This window comes from Pyrgilauda ruficollis, unplaced genomic scaffold (assembly GCF_017590135.1).
Source record: "Pyrgilauda ruficollis isolate IOZ18807 unplaced genomic scaffold, ASM1759013v1 scaffold28, whole genome shotgun sequence".
NCBI classification, from domain to species: Eukaryota; Metazoa; Chordata; class Aves; order Passeriformes; family Passeridae; genus Pyrgilauda; species Pyrgilauda ruficollis.
In genome coordinates this window covers 8,614,890-8,629,922 of record NW_024524155.1, presented here as the reverse complement: position 1 = coordinate 8,629,922, position 15,033 = coordinate 8,614,890, and the positions used below count along the sequence as shown (strand labels likewise).

Here is a 15,033-nt window from a genome sequence, read left to right as displayed (position 1 = left end):
AATATTTTGGAATTGCAATGCTGCTAGGAAAAAAATCCCCACACAACTTGATATGTTTCTCTTGCTGATTTTAAAGATCCACCCACTCTACTTGAAAATAAATTATTTGGTTTCCTAAATGTCAGTAAGGAGAAGCAGCCTTCATTGCCTATGTTCACTTGATAGTTTTATGTCTGTGTATCAGAACATGCTGTGGTTCTACCACAGTTCTGTGTCAGATTTCACTTAGCAGATTGAAAAAAACCCCCTAAACAACAATAAAACACCATAACCCAAACCAACCAACCATACCCCCCCATGAACAAACAAACTAACCAAACAAAAAAAAAACCCAAACCAAAACAACACTATGAAATAAAAAGAACCCAAACCCTAACTGGATTGCAGCAAAACAAGTGTTCCAGTTAGTTCCATGGCAGGGGATAAGCAAGCTGTATTAACTCTACTATTTCTAAACCCCAAGACTGTGGTTTTAGTCTAGGATGCTGTCATCTGGGAACAAGAATCTGCATTCCCATCACACACGTGCTGCAGTGCAGGGCCCAGGACAGCCTCGGGCCACCCTGTGCTGCCCTGGGCAGGCGCAGGGCTGGCAGCCACAGCACTGTCCCCTGCCCACACACCAGCCCCACAGCCACGCTGCTTCCAAGGCAGCAGTAAAGCACAGGGTCCTTAAACAGTTTCTCAGAATCTCAGTCTGTGCTTCTGAAGCTGTGCAAGTGAGACAAATGGTTGGGGGTTAAGAATTTCCTGCATCATTAACCCTCCCCACCCCGCACTCCAGCCCACCCAGCAAACAGAACAAACGCCCCATACCTGGAGATCTTTCGATGCCTGAATTTTTAATAAAATAAGCATGATAATGAATAATCTATGTTAAGCATTTTCTTACCCTTTATTTTTCATTATGATCAGAAGAGGAATATGATTAACAGCAGTTTAAACTTTAGCAGTACAATTTCAGTATTAAATATAAAACTACACTGCAAGTTGATGTGTTTTAAAAATGGTTATGTATACTCTAGCCTTAAATTTATGTATCAAATACAAGTAACTCAATTGTTTCTTGCCTTGACAATTAACATATCTAACAGGTTTCAACAAGCCAGACATCCATCTTTTCCATTAAAAAAAATAAGCAAGCACACCAACTCTTATTCATAGCAAGAGGGGTAAAGACTCAACACTTTCCTGAGTGTTGTGCAAATAATAACAGGTTCAAGAAAGTCCGTTAAATAAATGTAATGATAAACCTAAAGCTAAGCTGGAGGACCTTTTGATTAACTTCATATTTCATATATTATTTGCATCAGTTGAGAGCAACATGAGTTACAGAACTTCCATGAAAACAAGCCACTTACAAGCAGGTGTTTAAGCTTGATCAGTTTATTAAAAGGATTATATGACACGGTTGCCTGCAATAGCAGGGGACTGGATCTGATGACCCAGGAAGTTCTTTCCAGTCCCATGTTTCTAAGCCATGCACCAAGTGTATCCAGCCCACACTTTCACATTTGGAAAAAGCCAAAGCCACACACACACACTCACAGGAAAAAAAAAGTTAAAAAAATTAAAAAAGACCTTGATGACACCATTTCATTTTTCTAGTTATTCACTATGCAGAAGGGAACAGAGCTTAAGTCCTGTACAGAGGATACATTTACTCGAGGTTGATGTGGTACTGAAGTCAGTTAATAATTAGATACCTCCAGGCAGATTCAGTTACAGGGCATACCAACACTGCACACTGCCAGACAATTTCTAATCAAGCCAAGAACCTCTTGCAGGATGAGGTCTCTTGCTAGCAAGCACAGAGCACACTGAGTAAGCTAAAAGCAGCTGTTCTTAAGTGAACTACCCTACCAACCATGAGTGAATGACAGATAAGATGGTAAGAAGCATTTACCTACTAGACAAGTTCTCTGCACACCCAGGCAGAAGTAATTAGTTCAGAGCTGCAACCATCGTTCCTACCTTGCCTGCTCTTGAGCACGTTCTTTTAAAAGCTGGTCTACAGAATCAGTGCAGCTATTCTCAAGCACTACTAAAGCAGTAGTTTGCAGCTGCTATGCAAGACTCTACTTTCAAATGGTAGTCAGACATTCCCATCATTGAGGCCGGTTTGCTTGGACAGCATTCACAGCCACAGTATTAAGCCTTTGCAACAAACAGATACCTAAGCAATTGCCTACATTCAGCCCATCTAACTTTTAGGCACTTGGTTAAGGTGTCTGGGTCCCTTGTCACCCAGAACTCCCCCCACCCCCCAGGGCAAAAAAATTAAAATTACTGAAGGCAGGCAGTCTCAATTGCCTTCTGGAGGTGTCTCTTGACCCCCCAACTGAGCAAACCAAGTTTCTTAACACACGCACCTCAGTTAGACAGGATGAATGGAGACTTGTATCTCTTCCTAGAGATGGTATCAATATTCTCCAAACCCAAATGCAATCAAAACAATGATGGTTTTCAATCCATTACATTTGGAAACAAAAACTTACAGTCAGTAATTATGCTGTAGTCCCTCCCTCCCAAGCATAAAAAGCCTTCCACATGGAGGCTCTGCTTAAAAAAAATAAGAAAAAAGAAAGAAAAGCATTCTTCTTTCAGACAAAGAAGACTGCACACGGCTGCTTTGCCACTCATTCATGGGGAAGCTGAAGGATCAGAGAACACTTATTCAGAGAACTGGAATGACTAAGCACTGCTAGTGCATGCAAAGCAGAAGTAACAAGATCGTTTTTAAATTAACCCTAGTCCTCTTCTCCACCCCACAAAATTCATGCAAGTGTTTGAAAAGTCAAGACATAATAGCCCCAGTTTCCAAAAAGGCTTAATTTGGTTTTTTAAATATATATTGTAAAATGTCCTTTTGATTTCTTTCTGCGGGCAGATAAATGCTTTTTTGGCATGTTTGAGAATCACGGATATCTATGAAGTCCATGCTGTTTAAATTCTCCCACTAGTTTTCATAACCTGTCAAAAAAAACATAAGCAACCTATACACATTTCCCCAGTATTGACATGCATGCTCAGAGCTCTCCACTGTAGTGAAATGAGGTGTTACTTCTGTGCTGATAGTTGACGAGTCAGCATTACACGACTTTGAGACCAACTAAATTAACATTGTCGTAATATGAAAGGCAAGCACAAGTTCATTTATTTATAGCAAAGGTCTTGGGTTACAGGAGGTCAGTTCTTGCCATCTTGAAAAGATAGGGGATAACTTATTGCATACATGTGCATTATAATTTAGCAGCAAGTCATTCATAGAAACACTTCCTTCCTACTGCTTTTTTGGTTTATTATCTCAATTATATATATATATTTTAACTTTACAAAGCATTTAACACCACCTTTAAGTTAATGGTCTTTTATTGGAAAAAAAAGACTAGCATTTACAACTTGGAATGGACATAAACTGTAATATCTTGAACAGCAATGTTGATAGTTGTGCTGAAGTCCACAGGCTACTCCGCCAGCTCCAAGTCATGGTACAGAAGGTTTTAAAAATATGAGAGTCCAAAGATGCTCCCTTGGTGAAGGTTTCTTTTAAAAATTTTGTGAACGGTAACAGCCTGACACCCGTTTCACTATAGTGCAATGCAGACAATGTTAAACCAGTATTTTTACACAGACATGCCATCCATAGTTAAGATCATCCTATTTTTGGAGCACACTGCTACGTACAGGAGAACCATTCGACCTTTAGGGCATTTTCTTTAAGTTTTGCATCCTTCAACCATTTTGCTGCATACCATCCTGAGGTATAAACCAATTTTAAAGTAAACCAGCTATGACAATTTATACTACAAATTGAACTAGAATCCACTATTGAACAAGATAGTGGATCCTTTAGATTTTTTTTTTCCTTTTAATACACATGTCTGACTGTGCTCAATTGTCAAGCTGCATGCATGAAAAACTGGCCAGCCCAAACAGTGTAATAGTCATTAGCAAATGGAACTTTTGAGTTCACTAAGTGCTTCCTTTTTTTTTTTTATTTTCAAGGTAGTACAATTATTTATATTGTAAAACTGATGTTTAACTTTATCTTTTAGGGACAGGACCACCAACCATTACATGCAGTTTGTGGACAGAAGGTAATTTGACATTCAGTTTTGCTATACAGAAACAGAATGAATAAATGAACATTTTTTTTGCAAGAGGTAAGTAAAAGATTCAATTTGATTCTTCTAGAGGAAAAAAGGTGTAAAGGAGGTCTCTTCACTTTGCAGTCATCATCTGTACGAATTCTGAAAAGATAAAAAGTCACTGTGATTTACTGTCTCCAGCGTACTTCAAAAGTGTCTAAAATACAGTTGGCATAAAAAAAAGCACCTTTCATTGCAGCTAAGGTTTTGTCCACAGAAGTGGACAAGCAAATAACTAGTGTCTCAAGTATTAAATTAATGCCTTATGCAACAGGCTTTCCTCAGTCTGAATAATGGTTTTGAGTCAAGACAAACATTTTTTTACCTTCATAGTTGACTTGCCCATCCCCATCAATGTCTGCTTCTCTGATCATTTCATCTACTTCTTCATCTGTTAGCTTTTCTCCTAAGTTTGTCATAACATGGCGTAGTTCTGCTGCACTGATATAGCCGTTGCCATCCTATGAGAAAAGAGTTGCACAAGACCATGAACAACAATCCTGACATTGACTAACGTGGAAACTACACCTAGGTTTCCAGTAACTGCTTCTGAAGCAGCCTTATGTACAGATGTACAGACCTGGCACACTGTACAAACTGCAGTATGTATCAGTCCCACTGCCTTCTGAGGCATGCATGACACCATATCCTTCCATACAATTATTGTGCTGTAATAACAACTGCATGCCTGACTTGTAGTTGTGATAAGGTATTTTTAATGTTTTTAAAGAACTTTCAAAAATAAACACAGAAACAAAACCAAAAAAGTTTTTGTTTAGTCTCTGCTGCCTAAGCAAGGCCAAAAAGAGACCCACTTCCCCACCAGCAAGAATGAAGTTAACTTTCTCTTCTGTATTAACACTACCTCTATAATCAGACAGCAGCTGACTATGTTAGGCTTCTCATATAAGATGATAAAGAACAAATCAAAGAAAGCATTTAAATTCTACTCATAAGGAGCTTTGAGAAGTTTTATGACAAAATTAAAAAAAGAGAAAGAGACTTCTAAACCAGTGTCCCCATTTGCAACATCTAAACCTACAGCTCTGAGCCACTTCAGAAACTCCATACCCTGGAAGAACACACTATCTTAGAGCAGGATATGGCCATCACCAATAGATAACCTACCTCAGTGGCTTTAAACACTAATCTTGTCTGCAGAAATACCCCCACATTTTCAGCTAAGTACTCCAGACTACTACTACTTTTTATAGAAAAAAGTGTCAGTCTTCTTAATGCACATGCACGTGCATTAGCTTTACAGCTGCACCAGCCACTGCTCCACACAATTCCTGTATAACATCTGTCATGTTCAAACAACTCAAAGAGGGGAACCCCTGTTCCAGAAAACTGACATATGCCCAGGTATTCTCAAACAAGGTCAAGGGAGCTGAGCCCATGAAAGCAACCTCAAACTTCACATTTTGAAAAGAGAACATGCAGTACTTTGTGTCGCTCCAAATACTGATGACGTCATCGTGACTTCAAAGCTTCCACAGGGTAGTATAAAACCATGTGCATCCATGCAAATGTTTCCCCATTCCCCCCGAAGTCAAAAGGTAGAGAAAAATCCCCCTTCTCTATCCATATGTCTCAAAAAAATCCCACACCCCCCTCCCGCTGCCGCCAAGCATTAAGGTCTGCTAATCTCTGTTTCTAAGGAAAGGTCAGAAAGTTTTCCTCATGGATGAGCCTAAAGCTTAGACCTTGCTGTATAAATCAAGTAGAACCAGGATGCAACAGTCCTGGTTCTATATTCAGAACAATCTCTGTTATGTTTGCAATTCATCTGTTTCTACTGGAGGATTCTTCCTCCTTCTAGACAAGGAGAGAGAAAACACTAAGGAAAATATAGGCATCATTATTGCTTTAGAGGAGTACTTGTACTTTTAGTAATACCTTGTCAAAGACTCGGAATGCCTCACGGATTTCTTCCTCGCTGTCTGTGTCCTTCATTTTTCTGGCCATCATGGTTAAAAATTCCGGGAAGTCGATAGTGCCATTGCCTTAATAAAAAGAAACTTCCAAAAATTAAACTTCCAAGCTCTTCTTCAGTAACAAACAATTTGACTCCGCCAGGGACAAGACTGCCAGATGCTCTGTTAACTGTCCTTATAGATGAACTGGTTCCTCTCTAAATTGCTACCACTGCCTTTTTTGCTATTGTAACATGCAGCAGCCGCAGCAGCCACTCTGTTCCAGCACAGAATCAACTGCTGCCTTCTTTCAAGGACAAGCCACACCATTTGCCACCAAAGCCACAAGTAAAATGCCAGTTTGATGCATCAAGGATAGCCAATAACGAGACTTATTTTTATTTCAAATAACTCCCACAAAATCAACCTTTTTTTTTTTTTAAATCTCTCAGTTGTTGTGTCTTCCAGGAAGAACACATATTAAGCTGCCATTACAATCCAAGGTTATCTAATATTTGGGAACATCACTCATAACTAAACTGTAAATACTTTTTTCTCTCTAAAAATCAACTGCCTTATAAACCAAAGTTGCACACAACAAAAGCAACAAACCACTCTAACACGCAACAAGGACCTGCAAATTCCAGTGACACAAGAAAAGGTGTCATTATTTGTTATTACTGATAAGCTAGCTGTAGGTGTTCTTACAGTTATTTTACTGCAAAACTGATAATCCCTACTGACATCCAGGCCTCACCCCTGAGATTAAGCTCTTCATTCAAAGCAAAGATTTAAATTTCAGGCTGCTTAAAGCTAGGGAAAAAGTGGTATGGTGAAGAAACCTGACTTGTATAGTCAGGATTCAGCTCTAGATGCCAAAAAGGCACATTAAGTAGTTCACAAAACCACATTAAACAGTTCACTGTTCAACTAAGATCTACCCATTGAGTTAAAGAAGCATACAAATTCAGTGCGCAACAAATGAAGTTTAAGAAAATCCTTGCATCCTAGGGATTCCAGCCTGAGACATACACAGCTATCTGTCATCATGGCCAGCTTTACGTACCAGTAAAATATGAACACAGGCCTCACACTCAGTGTTGAAAACAACCTCAATGAACATGCAGAAGAATAGGAAAGCATTCTGCTGAAACCGAAATTTAAACAGTTGGGCAGGCATACTTGTATGAAGCCCTCAGTCTCCTGTTTTAAATCCACCAGAGCAGCATTTGGTCTGCAGCCTAAAGAGTCTACTATACACAAATTCTACATACCACTGCAGACACTGAAGCTTTTCAGTCTCTGCAAAAACCTAGCTAACTTACACTTTTTTTAAGGAAGTAGTTTACTTAATAAGGCCTGATAACCCAGTAATTTATACTCTTGCCAATATGCTTTCACTCTTCTTTTACAGAATAGTTAAGAGAAAAATCACTATCACAACCAACATACAAGACTAGAGGCTTGACATCATTGAGAGGGGAAATATTATTCCTTTTTAAAACTGTTAGCCTATGTGGAGTTCAGAAACAACATGTGTTTCAATATGGGCTCTCTGGAGTTCATTTAAAATAATTGTTAGCCTTGATATAGGAAGGTTTTTCTGCCTTTACCTCCAATAGCCCCTTTCTATCTATTTGGGATTTAATACATTAGATAAACTACATACTCCTCCTTCCAAACTTCCATTGAAAACACCATTCCACTTCTAACACATTTTTTGCCTTAGCCAAAACCACAGACATTGGTAAAGCTATGGGCTGACAAAACACGTAGAGAAAAGCTGGATGGAAAGAGGTTAATAGCAGGTCAGGGCAAGTCAGATAGCAATAGGAAGCCTGTGACCCATAAAATATTAAAGACAAATGGCATAACTTTGTCCCTGCCTGTTTTTAGTCTCATGAACACTGCTAGCATCTTTGACATCCTTCTGAATTTAGAGTCTATCCAGCATTCTGAAACTGCTGTAAGAGCTCTATGTCAGTCTTGCCAATGCAGCTGAAGCCCAGGTGTGGAGGTCATACACATTAAAGATGATCACAGCACCTTCCCAACACTTACCATCAGCATCTACCTCGTTGATCATATCCTGCAATTCTGCTTCTGTTGGATTTTGACCCAGTGACCTCATGACAGTTCCCAGTTCTTTTGTTGTGATAGTACCATCACCATCTTTGTCAAATAGGGAAAAGGCTTCCTTGAATTCTAGAGGCAGAAACAGTCCCAGTGTTTAGAGACATCACCAGCATGAGAAAACCACAGACTAAAAATGCACTCTACTGACAAAGCCTGGCACAATTCTAAGAAACATTTTCTCTTTTTATCTAACTGTCCCTGTATTGAGAGAATTAACACTCTCAAATACAAATAAAAAATTACTTACAATATCAACACATAATTTTCACAGTAAATTCAAACTTATTTCATGTGGCTATTTATCTGCATTTACAACTCTGTAATTCATTTCCATGCATCTGCATGTTGCCTGAGGCACAGTTGCTCCACAAACAGCAGCTGTCTGAAATAAGGGAAAGGAGCCACTGGGTTCCCTTAACAATTAACAGACTTAGAGGAACAAAAGCATTGTCATTTACCACTTATTTTCAAGTCAGCAGACAATAAGAATTAGTGTCAGCCATAAATGGGGGACTGGTCTCCAGAAGGTCAAATAACGCTCCTTCTCCTGACCAGCCTGAATTACAGGCAGTTTATTAAAAGATTTATTTAAACGACACTGGTTTGTAAAAAATGTGCAATAAACCAATCTGAGGTTTATTTGTTGCCATTTCATTTGTAGTTGATCTTCACTCTATTAAAGAGTACCTAGGTCTCCTCTGACTCTAAGTAGTTCATTTGAGTCTAGCAATTATTTCTGCATGCAAGAAATCTAGGAGAACTTGGCTCAAGTCTGAACATCTAAAAAAAAAAATCATTATCTGTAGTCCAAGGAGTAAGAAGTCTAAATTAAGAGGCAATGAACCAGTAATCTTCCAGAATATTTTTGTCTGGTTTTTTTTTTAGTTTGGGATTTTTTTAAGTGAGTGCTTTTCAAAAGTGGTAGTACAGATTTAAAATTGTCAAAGATGTTTTTTTCCACTATGCTTGAGATAATTTATTTTCTTTTAGTCACAAGAGCTAGCAAAAAAAAAAAAATTATCATCAAAACACTTACCAGCAATCTGTTCTTCAGTCAGCTGATCAGCCTACACGGAGAATAGAACATTTTAGAATACTGTTTACCGCTAGCTCTGTCAAACCATGAGGCACTTCCTTTCAATTTCAGAAGTGATTTACCATTACTTTCATGAAGTCACTTTCAAACCCTGGAATTCTGCCTCTACAAGGAGACTGCACTCACCCACACCATGCAGCTGTTTCCAAAAGCATACAGGCTAACTTGGTTTGAAACCGCATGTGAAGAACCAAACACCATCCTGCAACTTGGTGAATCAGATTTGGTCCAGTGAAGGACACAGGGCAGGCTCCTTGCAATTGGTCAGAGAGGCACAAAATCCCCAAAGCCATGTGTTTGGGGTTCCACAGCACATGCCATTCCCAGCAGTGCAGTGGGGGGTACCGCACACGCGGGGGCTGATGCTGTTGCCTCGCCCACTGCTCCAGCCCTGCCCGCCTTCCCCACCTCACCCTCCCCAGAGCAGCCTCCAGCCCTCTGCCAGCCCCACAGGAGGGGCTCTGCAACAGCACGAATTACATCTCAGTGTTACAGAGATTTTTGCCACCTCTGGCAAAGAAAATTAGTTTTCACACATCATATTATTTTCCCATTCAGCCAAGCAGTTAAAGGTGCCTCATCCTGACATGCAGGTTGTTTTATATATAATTTTAAGTGACAAGATTTAAAATGCCTACTTATGACCTTCTGTACATCAAGAGGCACTGCTGCATACAAAGGTACACAGCTCAGTGGGCAACCTAAAGGGCTTTCTAGAGCTTGACTGTGACAGCCACATCCTTCCAGAAGCCTCTCTCTGTGTATGGATAGAGCATCACAAAAAAGCTCCAGTCTGGACTCAAAGGAGCTAACTAGTTCTTTTTTAAAGTCCTAAATCCTTTTCATACTCACTTTATTCACTGTTGACTTTCTCCTCTTCATATATATATATATATATAATTTTACATGCCTAATCACAGATACTGAAGAAGACGAGGTACTAACTTGTTTTAAACACATTTTACTGGACTGTTTTTGCAAATAGAACAGAGAATTTTGTAGGTCAGAGAAGGTAGGCAAAACCCTCTTGTCCTAAAATGTTAAGTATAAAAACCATCAAACTGCAGCAAAGAGCAATAAATACAATGGAGAATGAATCAGCTATGCAATGTTAAGCTCTTGCATCTGGGAAAAGGATAGGTTGAAAAATCTTCTCTATATGTTAAGGAAAATACACAGATCTTATCTGTAATTAGGTAGGGGGTTTCTTTTAGGGTCTGTATGTAATGATTAAACAATTCCTCGCATGCAGTGTGTTGGAGGCAGGAGAAAAGGGGAGAAATGCTAACAGCTAAAGACAGTCTTCTGTAATAACTGCAAAAAGCTTGTGCTCAAAATCCGGCTGGACTTCCTGCACTCTTTGTGATTTTCCAGAAAATGCGAGGTTTCACTTAAAGATTATCTAAGGAATTTACATAACAGACTCACTGCCCTGCAGAACAGGAAACAGAGCCACACCTTGGCAAAAAACCTCCAGCCCACAGCACCAATTCATTGCCCCATTAATCGGAGCGTTTCTAAAATCATATTTCAAATGAAAAAAGAAAAAAAAAAAAACAAAACAAAAAAAAAAAACAAAAAAGAACAAAAAACCCCACAAAACAAAACCCCTAAACCTTCGCACACCCGGTGATGCCGGAGGACACTTTAAAAAAATATTTAAAAAAAAAAAAAAAAAAAAAAAAAAAAAAAAAAAAAAAAAAACCAAAAAAAAAACCAAAAAACCCCACAAAACAAAACCCCAAAATCTTCGCACACCCGGTGATGCCGGAGGACACAACCCAACCCTACACTGCCAGGAGGTTCACCTTCCCGAGCAACAGGCACAGCCACCAACTATCCCCACAGCTACAGGACAAAGGTATCCAGCCAGGGCTGGAGCCATCACCCCACCCAGCCAAGTCATCAAATCCTGTCCTGGTGATGTCAGCCATCTCCTACGGGAAGGGGAGATTCAGAGAGAGAGTCGAGGAACACCCACATTGCCAAAAAGCGATTAGAGGTCAGTCTGTAACTGTTTCTCCGCTCTCGTAGGAAGCGAAAAACCACCAGCCCTTCCTCTTGCTCTCTTTTGCGAGCACCCGGCAGATGATGCGATGCGTTCCGGCGGGGCGGGAGGCTCGCAGCCCGCCGGCGCAACAGGCGTCCTTCCCGGCCAGCAGCCACCCACTGCTGCAGTGCGTCCCCGTTTCCCCTCCCTCCCTTCTCCTGCCGGCAGCTACACCACGTCCTCATCATTCAACCGCGAGGGCGCCCGGGCTCCGCGGCCAGCTTTCCCTCCCCATCGCCCTTCCTCCAGCGGGCGGCTGGGGCAGGAGCTTTTCCCCCGCAGCCCCTGGGGAGAGGGGAGGCTGCGCCCCTCCCGCCCCGAGCCCCCTATGCAGGAGCTGGGCCGCTTCCAACCGAGCAACTCGCACAGCGCCCCGTTCCCCGCGGCCGGGGGGCGCGCGGGGGCCGGGAGGAAGAGGAGGAGACATGATGTAATGCAGACAGCGATGGGTTTCGCCGGCGCGGCTGCGTTTTTTGGGGGGGGACTGGGGAGGACGGCGGGGGCGCAGTAGCTGCAGCGCGGTGCCCTCCCCCGGCCGCCCCCCCGCTCCCTGCGCAGTGCAGCTGGTGCCGGAGCCGAGCGGGATCCTCGCCCGCAAACCCGCGCCCCGCCCCGCAGCGCGCCCTGCCCGGTGCTGGGGCCGTGGCCCCGGGGAGACGCGCCCGGCCCTTTCCGCAGGGGAGGGGAGGCGAGGCGGGGCGGGAGGGCGCGGGGCCGGGGCGCCCACACGGCAGGCCCGGGGAAAGGGGAAGGAAGCGGCGGAAGGGGAAGGGCCGTAGCTCCGCAGCGATCCCGCGCAAGGCGGCGGGGGGTAGGGAGAGGAAGAGTCCGCAGCCGCCAACCCGCTCACCCCGCGGAGACCCGGGCGGGAAGGGCCCCCGCGAGGCTCCCCCCACCCCCGCTCCTCCCCGGGGCTCCACCAACCCGACCGTCCCCTGCTCCGCAGCGAAAGCACTGCGCGCCAGCCCCCGCGCCAGCCCGGGCACCCCGTGCCGCGCCCGGCCGGTCGAGCGAGCGAGCGAACGAACGAACGAGCCCCCTACCATGGCGCGGCGGCGGCGGGCCCGGCGGCGGCTGCACGAACTGCGCGACCACGAGCGGCGGCGGCTGCTGCCTCCTCCCGGCGCGGCTCACAGAGTGCTGGGGCTGTGAGCCTGCGCCGCCCGCTATATACGTGGGGCTGTATCCCTCCGCCGGAGCGGGGCCCTTTTCCCTCCTCCCCGGCGCGGTATGTGCGAGGTGACTGCGGCGGGCGGCCCTGCCCCCTCGGCGGCCCGGCCCCTCCCCTCCCCCGGCGGGGCCGCTCCCGCAGCCCCGCGGCCGAGCGCCCCCAGAGGGGCGAGGGCAGCCCGGTCGCGGCAGTGGCTCTCTTCTGCCAAGCGCTGGTGCTGGCGCAGCCCGCGGGGAGCTGCCTCGCCGCCGGGTCCCTGCCGGGTCCCCGCCGCTCTCCAGGCTGGAACCCCCGGAGCGAGGGCATCTCGGCCAAGTTGGTGGTTTTTTATTTTCTAGACAGCATCCCCGCCGGCGGGGCGGGCCTGCGCTGCCCCGGGGAGCCCGGAGCGGCACCTGGGAGAGGATGATGGCGCGGGGACGGGGGAAAACGTTAATAAAGGACTCTTTTTTCGATGACAAGGCGTGTGTGACAGCGACTGTAAAACTAAAATGTTGAAGCGAGCACAGCTGCCTTTTTATTAATCATAGGGCTTTTGTCAAGCACCAAAATCCAGGCGACGGCGAAATTTAATCCAGAAGCGGATGGTCTACGACGGAGGTGTGTCACTTCAGCCTCTTCAGAAGCCTGCAATTGAGAGGCAGCAAAAGCATGTCCTGATGTCAAAGTGTTTTCTTCATTTCTTCCCTGTCAGCTCTGAGGATTTTGTCCACACTGGTAATAACCCCCCAAAAATACTGTAGTGTTCACACTGTACCTCCTTTAACAGGCATGGAAGCACAAACGTGGACCCACTTTGGAATCTAGGATTTTGGTTCCACTCATGACAGGTTCCCTTAGATTTTGAGATTTGTCTTACTTCGAGATATTTTTATTTGAAGGTTTTAGTTTGGGCCTCTCTCTGGATTGGGAGGCTTGCAGTATTTCCAGTGTGGTCATGATTCTGATAAATCTGCTTGCAGTATAGCAAATCTTTTGAAATTCATTTGTCTAGTCTATGGTTTTGAAAAATCATGCATGCTTTCAGTGTTTGAAATAAAGACAAAATCAGTTTGGTTCTGTTTAACAGTTTCAATAGCTCTGCCACAGAAGTTACAATTTATTTGCTTGCCTTTCTGGAACATGGAGATAGGTTGGCAAGCACAACAGTTACCTGTTTGCAATGTAGAGGGATTTCTCAGCAAACCAAATAGCACATTTAATGTGTCACAGTTTGGTTCCCAAACCGTTCTAATATTTGTATAGCAACTACTGTATGAAATGGTGTCAGAAAACCAATTTGCAGCTGGCTAGTCTGCAAAGGATAGGTTAATAGACAGCTTCCATTTTAGATGTGGAATGCCCATCCTCCTATTTTTTGATATGCCTTCTTTTTTTTTAACTACCAAACACTGATGCAGATTTCTTTTTTTTTCCCCTGTGGAAGAACATGCAAATAATTGATCTTTCATTTTCAAACCAAACCAGCAATTTTAGGCTCTTACTTTCCTAGTTTAATATCTTTCTGGAAAGCATGGTACAATGTTTGACTGGTGTAAGCTACAAGAGTGTTTGCTTGGATAAGTGAATCTTGGAACACTCTGAGACTCACAGGGACATGTGAAGAACAATGTTCATGTACAAATTGTTCAGCTTATTGTGCTGGCCTTACACAGGTGAAGATCTCATTATTAAAACACTGAATTCTACATAAATATTGGGCTAATAAATTCGTCCAATTATCTTGCAAAGAAAAGGTATTATCAGAAGAATAATTTTACCAACATTTAAATGTGACAGTTTAGAATGTAGGTGCTTTATTTCAATCTCCTTAAAGTTAATTTTAAGCACATGTAATATGTTCTTCTATTGATCCAAATCTTCACTTGTTAAAAAGTGAAGGGATTAGATTTATCTGTTGAGGAGAGACTATAAGACAAGTAATTAAAATTTATGTAGATTCTCTTACAAACTATCAGCATTACAGCATTTGGACAGACGTGATGAAACTTGGAAATGTGAAGTAGAAAGCCACTCAGTAACATTCAGTGAATGTTACCAAAGATTAACAGGGCCTTTGAGTAGAAGGATTGCTGTGCATTTATTCCTATCACTTTTTTTATCTTTAACTTGTGTCTACTTTTCCTAACTCTTGACAGATCATGTTAATAATTCATTTATATTTAAAATTAAATTTGGAAAACAAGTTTTTTAAAGTAGCTTGGAATATAGTTGTCTTGGTTTATTTAAAAAAAAATCAGGATGATCAAGTAAGGTGCCACAGTTGAGTTCTGCAGCAGTTTCTATTTAAATTGCATCATTCTGTGTTTGAAAATATTTCACAGCTCATGTTCCAAAATATCATTCTGACTAAGGGGATTTTTTTTTTCCTAATTTGACATATGGCAATGATAAATGTAAACAAAACAGAATACTAATCTTCTGCTGCCTATTCAATGCAAATAAAAAATCATCTAAATTGTCATCTCCCTGCTCCTTGTAAATTTGCTTTCACTCAATTGTACAGCCAGACC

General features: G+C 42.8%; 1 protein-coding gene across 1 annotated transcript; it reads right to left on the bottom strand.

The window, feature by feature from the left end:
• Positions 1-1,370: 1,370 nt before the first annotated feature.
• Positions 1,371-12,601, bottom strand: CALM1 (calmodulin 1). The gene is made up of 6 exons (XM_041471976.1): positions 12,393-12,601; positions 9,240-9,270; positions 8,129-8,272; positions 6,051-6,157; positions 4,477-4,612; positions 1,371-4,253 (listed from the first exon to the last, which is right to left on the bottom strand). Exons 1-6 carry the CDS (start codon positions 12,393-12,395, stop codon positions 4,225-4,227), a joined length of 450 nt encoding a protein of 149 aa, XP_041327910.1. The 5' UTR covers positions 12,396-12,601; the 3' UTR covers positions 1,371-4,224.
• Positions 12,602-15,033: the final 2,432 nt, after the last annotated feature.